The 8821-nt window shown below is 36.3% G+C and overlaps 1 protein-coding gene across 3 annotated transcripts; it reads right to left on the reverse strand.

The window, feature by feature from the left end:
* Nucleotides 1-4259: 4259 nt before the first annotated feature.
* Nucleotides 4260-8477, reverse strand: lysmd4 (LysM, putative peptidoglycan-binding, domain containing 4). 3 transcript variants are annotated; one of them, XM_044124885.1, is made up of 5 exons: nucleotides 8378-8477; nucleotides 7186-7271; nucleotides 6809-6902; nucleotides 6446-6708; nucleotides 4260-6365 (listed from the first exon to the last, which is right to left on the reverse strand). In XM_044124885.1, the coding sequence occupies exons 4-5, from the start codon at nucleotides 6692-6694 to the stop codon at nucleotides 5865-5867; spliced, it is 750 nt and encodes a 249-aa protein (XP_043980820.1). In that variant the 5' UTR covers nucleotides 6695-6708; nucleotides 6809-6902; nucleotides 7186-7271; nucleotides 8378-8477; the 3' UTR covers nucleotides 4260-5864. The 3 variants fall into 3 exon arrangements, with proteins under 3 accessions (XP_043980820.1, XP_043980819.1, XP_043980821.1); XM_044124884.1 differs by lacking the exon at nucleotides 6809-6902; XM_044124886.1 differs by lacking the exon at nucleotides 6809-6902 and having other exon boundaries at nucleotides 8370-8460.
* Nucleotides 8478-8821: the final 344 nt, after the last annotated feature.

Genomic DNA, 8821 nt, shown 5'->3' on the forward strand with positions numbered 1-8821 from the left:
TCGGACCAGCACAATATTCCAAATACAGTCCAATAAATCCTGTACAAACTTCATTTTGATTTGTGTTTGATCATGTGGACACTGAAGGTGCTCTGAGTACAATAAAAAACAGCAAAAACAAAACAAAAAAAGAAATAATAGACTAAAGCTGTCTTCCTATTATTTTATTGTGAACTTTAAAACATTTATGTGTTTTATTTAAACACATAAATGTGTGTTTAAATAAGTAAATCATAGAACACACTGCATCAATAGTCTTTCTTTCTAGTGTAAAGAAAGAAATTAAAATATCAGCTCTGAATCTTTTAATGTACGATAGAAAGTATGGCAGATCATTGTTTTTATTGTAAAATAATATGGAATTAGCAGCAATAGCAAAGAAAAACAAAACAAACAAAAAAACCCTGAAATTTGTCTTTCCTTTTTTTAAAGTGTTTACTAAATTCCACCATTTAGTGACCTTTGTCAACATACTCATTCCTTTCCTAAAGCAAAACATTATTATATCAAGTGACAATGTTTAATGGGTCTGTGTATACCATATAATAGTGGGTATAAAAGAACAATACTAGGCGTAGGCTCGTCGGTGTCTCGAGGCTAACAGGGCAAAATAATAAAAACTGATGTAACTTTACACTTTTCCTTTAGTCTGTATGTGCTGCTTCAGTAGGACCATCTCTGCACCAAAGACCCCGAAGCACTAAGGAGAATCTAAAACAGGTGCCGCACAGTTGGTTCTTCCACAGTGGGGGAAGAAAAAACAGCCACGACCTCCTCCCCTCCCACAGGAATATTACTGACACAACATCACATTCTCCAGCCAGCTGCGCAGTTAGTCCGATGGTAACATTCAGCATATGTGCAATATATTCAGGATCCACATTCAGCTGACCCACCGCCTCAACAAACTGCATTCTAACTTTGGGAGCACTTTTCTGTGCTGAATTGGTTTAGAATTCTTAATATGAGACAAGAGACGAGCAAATTAAAGTGTCTTAGCTCAGCCTTCGACACCTTGTGTGTTCTTCGAGTGACGCCACAGCATCTGGAGTGGATTTATACAATACAATTCTGGCTAGAGATTCAAAGTTTGAAGTATTTTTAATTGAATCCACTCCACCAAATCTGGGAAACTAAAATGTCTCCTGGCAGGAACATTCAACTACATAGTCATGCTGATCTGCAGTGTTCTTTTTCCATATTTTTTTCTCCTCTCAGTCCTACGTTAAAAAAGGATTGTCTCCTTTTGGTCTTCTTCTTTAAATGCACAGAGCAAAAAACATCTTGTTTTTTTGAATGTTTCAGATTACAGGCATGTTGATAGCAATGCATATTAAACTTTATAATTGGTATGACTAGATCTCAGTGCTATATGTTAACCACATGTAACACACACATTGATAGACTGGAAATTAGTTGGACTGTGTGGTTCTGTGCAGAATTGATTTTCCTAGACTAGTTTGTTTGACAAGGTAAAAATAACTCAAAACCAAATCACCTTTGTTCTTCAAAGCCTCCATTCTCAGGCCTGTTTCTTTAACATCCACTATGCACCTCCCAGCTCAGATTAAGCAGTACAACATCTAATACCAACTTAGCCAACAAAAGAAAATACATCATATCAACCCTGTTCTTAAATCACTGAACTGCCCACCAGGTTTTGTAAGGATGCATTTTAGAATCTTATTGGTGGAAGGCGCAAAATGGATTTGAGTTGCTTGTCAAGCAGGAACCTCATGTACTCCTCAGATCATCACAGACCATAGACTTAAGTTTTCCCAGGATCAGAGTTAAACGAGGGAAGGCAAGTGATCATTTCTATGGAACAAAGTTCCTGAAAATTTTAGATGTGCAAAAACTCTGGGGACAAAAAACATGTTTGCTTACTGCAGCTTTCCTATAGAGATCAACAATCATGGCTTAGCTATTTATCTGTTTAAAATGTGTATTATCTCTTGTTGTTTAATGTCATTTTCATTAAACAACAAGAGATAGTAGTTTCCTGCAAAGCACCTTGAATTATCATTATTATTACTAATAATAATGTTTTTCTTGTTCCTGATAATAACAATATTCCAGCCCCGAGTGTGGGTCATACCTGCATAACACTGCTGTGCAACAATGCGCACATTCACATCCCTCAGACAGCAATTTGCTTCTCTCATTCCCCACCACACCCTGCTTTCGTTCTCAGCCACCTGCAAAACAAACTGCGCTGGAAACTTCACTACAAATTACCCTGTGTCTGCCAAATCCCCCGGGAGCACTAGAAATCAAAACCCCGGATCTCCCTGCCCCCACAGAGACAGCCCTCAGAACCTCACACACAGTATATTCTGACTACATTTAAGCTTACTTACAATCCTGTTTTATAACTTTATTATTTTCTAAAGGCACTTTAGGCCAGCGGAAAGTGACACACAAAAAGAACGACTATCCTTGTTTAAAAATGCATTTATTTAAACTAGCCCATAGATAGTTTAAATATCTATCTATGGGCTAGATAGATAGGCCATAGCATATAAAAAAGAGCATATAAAAGTTTGTCATGAACACTGCATGTCTCTGTTGGGTTCAAGTTAATGTGACACCATGAACTAAGCCCCCATTGCTCCTTAGAAAGAGTGAAAACTGAGACCTGTTTCACTTCATGTGAAAATCAAAAGAAGGCACATACCTTAGCAGTGAATAATGATAAACCCCATATACCCAGCAACATGTCATTTTTAGTGTGACAGCGCCACTTGGTGATAACGTTGAGCAAGTTCAGCCAGTCAAGAATTTTAGAAAAAGAGAAGAGTCAATGGCTGATGTGCCAGAAAGATGAGTGCTGAAAGCTCTTTGGAAAAGGGATTAGGAGTGTTTATGTTGGCCAAGTGGCCCACTGCCAGCTGCTCAAGTGTGCAAACTTCTTAAAGCTGCAGAGCTTGGGTTTGGCCATGAATCTTTTCACTCTATTTACCCTCCTCCCGGACTGTATGGATGTGCTTTGTTAGAGCAGAGCCAGCTCAGCTTCGACCCCCACCTCAGAACAGAAGTGTAAAAAAAATGTGCTGGAATAAACTCCAACTTCCGGCCCTGTGAAACCCAGGCGGCCCCAAAGTGTGAACCCTGATGGACTCACCACACATTTGTTTAGATTCACCCTAAATACATAAGTAAATTCTCATCTATAAAAAACATACATACACACGTCAGCATTAGGATAGGTTCAGACTGGGAGCTGGCTGGGTGCCAGTGCTCTGTGGCCTGGAGCTAGAGCAGGGTTTGTGAGCTGACGTTATGAAATGAGGGTCTGAGGTCAAAGAATAATAAAAGGCAGTCTCAGCCGCTGAACAGCAAATTCCAACTTTTGTTCTTCGGGCTTTGAGGCTTGTTTCCCCTCTCACTTCTAGTACATCTGTTTGAAGTAGTGCAGTCAAACATGCATATTCAGTAGCTAAAAGGGAATTTACCCTACAAACCTACAATTCTGAGCCTGCTCAAATTTCTTCATCTTTTCAAAATACCAAGACAGCTGAAAATCTGAGTTTCTTTTCAATTATAAAAAAAATAAATAATTTTTTTAGGTTCCATGCAAATATAGTGCTGACTTGTGCCTTGATTTCTAAATGAAGTTGGTGTAACTATTGATAAGGCTGCATAGTTTTCTATTCATTATTCTTAACAATTTGAGAGAAAAACCATTTCTTTTTCAGAAAACCTATTGCATAATTAAAGGAGGAATACATTAAATGCGAGAATCAATATTAATATTCTAGCACAAACTGAATTATTACAATTGAACTAATTGTCAGCATAATAAATAATTAAGCTAAATTAGTAATCGCACTAATCTAACACCAGTAAATCACATGGACTCTGCTGTACTAAATATACTTTTAGCACTGTAACACATATATTTTTGTAATTAATTATTTATCTAAACAGACAGATGATAAAGCATCCACCTGTCAGCCAGCAGAAAGGTTACTGGACTTTTCCTTCACATAACAATAAAGACAAACTGTGGTGTTTGAAGCCATTTCTAATTGCAAACAAGGATGGTGAAAGATAACATTATTATGGTTATTTTAGTTCATCTTATTTTAAAAACAGTAAAAGTTGCTTTTTCTCTGTTAACAAATAAATTCTGTAGGATTTATTTGTTAACACAGTGATACCCGAATGTTTTTACACAAGGTTATTACAGCACGCAGATCTTATATGAACCGATGTCTAATGCATTGAAGATTATTATTTCAGAGAAAATTTCACACTCCCACTTTCAGTTTGAATTTAATCTGGACCAAGCAGAAAACAATATTACTTTCACACATTTTTCCACGTTAATTTTGCTAAAAACATTATGTATTTGAGATATCAATCTAATTTTAACAACATTCTTATATTGAAACACTTCAAAAGGTAAACAAACCTGTGAAACTAAGCACCTGTTCATTCTTCGTTCAGGCTGTTTAAACTCAACTCACAAAGAAGTCGTCAGGCACTTAATGTGGCTTTGATTATCAATGAATAAATTATTTAAAAATATACCCCATTCTGTTTCACATGTAGCAGGATGTAAGATAAAGATTAAACAGGTTATATTGCACACCTAGTTACTGTAAACAATCACACGTAGCACTGTCAGGCTCTGAACAAATAGGCATGAGGTGCATTATGGCAACAAATACATTAAAATCTCTTAAATACAGCTTAAACTTGAATAGTTTTGACGGGTTAGCAGCTCAAGTTTATTGTTCTTGGTGGAAAAGCCTAATATCTAACTGTAGTGCAATAGATCTAAAACTTTTACCTAATATAATTCAGATGAAACATGCTCATGATTGTGAAGCTGTATGGAGGATTTAAAATTCACTTCAAGAAAGCGACTAATGGATCTGAATCAAGCTTCATGTTGTACTTTGCTGTGAAACAGTTATTTGTCCTCTTAGAGATTTCTGTGTCACAATGTTTTAAGTTATCAAACCAATTTTATGGTCAGAAAAATGGAACATTAGTGAGTACTTTCAGTTTTACAGACCATACCCAAGCCAGATTACGGCCACATCATGTCTGGTTGTAAAGAATTCATCACCAGATGAAGCAAAGTTTGTCATGGTGATATTCGTCAGTCTGGAAAGGGTTTCAGAGCTGTTTCCGTGGTGTAATGGTCTGGGAGCGGCTTCACTGTTTTAGGATCTGAATGATTTAACATTACTGATGAAATCATGACTTATCTCATCCTGAGGAAGAATATCTGCCATCAGCTCAGGACATTAAGCTCAAGTGCACTTGGACAATGATTGAGAGCACACCACAAGGTTCACCTCTGAATGTCTTTAAAAAAATAAAATAAAAAAAAGTAGAAAATTAAGTTTACTTTAAAAACAGATTTGGTACAGAAAAACCAAATTGTCTCATATAACAGCGATTGTCAAAAAACTAACTTTCAAAGTACTAAATTGTCTGACAGCAACTGCGGACATAACCAGGAGGCATAACCCGTTATAAGGTTTAAGGGGAATTATGTTTTCACATAGAGCCAGATTGGTTTGGAAAGCTTTGCCCCCCGAAGTGTATTAAATCAAATTATATGTGACACCCTCTTCAAATATTCTCTTTGTACAGGGTGTTTTTTTTCTAACAATAAAATGAGCTTGCAAAGAAATCTGTAAGAGGTAAAATATATTTTCACTGCAATAAAGTTTTGATTGAATTAATTTAACTTTAATTCACTGCTGGTATTCAGACACAAATTTTCTTAAGCAAAGACTTTTAGCTTCCGTCTTCTTTTTATCTTATATTTGTATTTTACTCAAATATAAAAAGATTATAGCTTGCTTTTTCTTCACCTGATCTATGTAGGTTCATAAAATTGTTTAGCTAAGGTGTGTCTGTGTTGTGTTGGAAGAGGAGACAGATGACTGAGAGACAGTTGGCGAGACTACTCTGTTGTCCCTAGTTTTGAAGTAAATCAAATAAAATAATGGCAGAACAATCCCTATTAACAGCATGGCTACTAAAGCGTTCCACCACTGGATTCCCCAGTCTGCACCATGACTCATAACACGCCTTCTTCCAAAACCGCATCTCCTCCATCTCCCAGTGTTTTCTGAGAAATCTTCTTCATGATCAGTTGTGGTCTGAATCAGTTTGTCCATATCGCTGTCTACCTCCATAAGAAAGTCTGTGACATCCTCCCCACGTGGCTCAAATGGAGCTCTATCATGAGCGGAACAAGGTACTTCTTCTTGAGGATCATGTTTTTCTGAGTGCGCTTCTGTCAAAAAGCTGTGCTTCTGAACTGGTATTTTGATGACTTTCAGTGCAAACAAATCTTGTTCTTGCATAAGATTGTTAACACGTTTTATATCAGCAACCTGTGAACATAAATGTGACCTGTTGAGACCCTGTTTTTTAAAAATTAAAGAAAGCTACAAGATCATCTGTTTTGTTTTACCTTGCAGCCATATTGCAGGGCAAGCTTGTTGAGGCTATCGCCATCTAAAACTTCTCGCTCCAGCAGCTGGACATTCCTCACATTGTGTTGCTTTATCTGCCTTGTCTCCACAACGCTGAGCTCCTCATCGTCCGAGGACACAGCAGACTCATTTGTCCTCCTCTTAAACATGTACACCTGCCCATCTGCACTGGCATGAACATCCACAGGGGCCTGGAACGCCTGCGGGCCACGCTCCCCCCTCCACATAACGACACATCAACCTGTAAATAAATAACCCGAATCATTACAGCACGGTTACTCCAAGATTTCACAGCCTCATAATTTAAATTATTTCCATCCATCCATCCATTTTCTGTTCACCTTTGTCCCTTAGAGGGGTCGGGAGGGTTACTGGTGCCTATTTCCAGTTACGTTCCGGGCGAGAGGCGGAGTTCACCCTGGACAGGTTGCCAGTCTGTCGCAGGGCAACACAGAGACATACAGGACACACAACCATTCACACACACACACTCACACCTATTATTCCCTTTTAGTGATTTTGTGTAATGTAATAATTAAGTACAAGAAAGCATATCTGCCAAATATTGGGCTGGCACAAGTGACAGATGAGGAAGCAATTTTTAAGCAATATAGCAATTTATTTGTTATAAACAACCACACAACTATGAACTACAACTTGAAATACAGCAAATTAGATTTAGATTAGTTTATATTCATCTTTCAGTGGTCATACTAACCGTCTTACGTGCTTCCCAAATAGAGCAGCTCAATCCCTGCTGTGGATTATTATAAAAAACACCAACATGGAGGCCTGAAGTTGATCCTACAAAATAAAAGTACATTTTCAGCTAATGTTGATAGCATATTTTCACAAAATATACATAGTATTATACATATTTGATTTGCATTAGGAAAATATTACTATAAAAGATACAACTGATATAACAAATCTCCAACTACAGATTTGACAAGTCTTCCAGAGACTAGTAAAACAAAAACAAAACATACAGAAAATAAAAAAGATTGGTCAAAGACATGACATCTACCTCAAAAACTATTTTGTGTATAACCTAAATAAAAAAATGTTTCAAATCTGATTTTGGTATAAGAGCGCATGCTTAATTAGCTAGTGCAACATCTAAAGTCCATCCAACAGAGTTAATTTATTCAGTTACATCACAAAGTATTTCTATTTTCTTTTAACTGTTGGACAACATTTTTATATGTTAACCCATAGTTGAAACTATAAAAACTGTATCAATTTTAATTTACACACAGAATCTTGGTATCGATTGTAGGTACAATGCTCTGAAACTGAAATAAAATACTTCATTTGAAATACCACTCGTTTGAACATTTTGCTGACATGCGGTAATTTATGGATTTTATTCACAAAATAGGTGTTTAGCTTTGCGTTTGATTAAATAATGACCAGACCTTATTCACTTATATCAAAGCACGCAACTCTAATTTAAGACGCCTATTGCTTTAAAAGCTCCAGGTAAGCATTAAATTCAACCAGCAACCCGTTTCAAAGTTATTCGTACATGATGTATGATGAATATTTACCCAAAAAAGGTTAAATTGCATATTTATAATTACATAAAAGCAAGCTTTGCTGTGATTTTAACTGTCAATCGCATTTGCTCCTTGGGGCGCTAATACGTGATAAAAATTAAGTGACAACAAAAGTCAACTCAATAATGGAAAAATTCCCGGAGTTCTTACGGAGCATTTGAATGCAGCACAAACTTTGGCTAACAATTTTAGCTTTAGCTATTCCTCATCTGTTGGCGAACTTTCTGCCACATCGACCTGTATATTTCGGGCACAAATAAAGCCTGACCATGTAGTTACACCAGAAGGAAACGTTCTATTTAACAGTAACTAGTTCTTTAAATCCATACTAAGCAATTTGTACCTCATTACCTTGTGCTTTGGTAACTGTAGCAAATCGTTCCTTCCCGGCTGGCCTTGTTAGCTCCAGACGAGTTGCTACTGGTTAGCCCACTTTTTCGTGGAACTGTACTAGATTGCCACATCGAAGAAATATGCAATGTCGCCACCTCCTGGACTCCAACTGCAAGTTACAAGCAATTTCTATATCGAACAAAAAGTAAATTTTTCTGTGCATTAAATATGTGAATAAAATCATCATAATTAACAGAAATAAACAAAATACGATAAAAAAAATTAAAATAACATATAAGTTTTACTTTTAAGTAAAACCAGCAACCCCATAGTTGCAGTAATAATAATAATAATAATAATAATAATAATAATAATAATAATAATAATAATAATAATAATAATAATAATAATAATAATAATAATAATAATAATAATAGTAAACTTTTAAAATTAATTTAGGAC

The sequence above is a fragment of the Gambusia affinis genome, linkage group LG08 (genome assembly GCF_019740435.1).
Source record: "Gambusia affinis linkage group LG08, SWU_Gaff_1.0, whole genome shotgun sequence".
NCBI classification, from domain to species: domain Eukaryota; kingdom Metazoa; phylum Chordata; class Actinopteri; order Cyprinodontiformes; family Poeciliidae; genus Gambusia; species Gambusia affinis.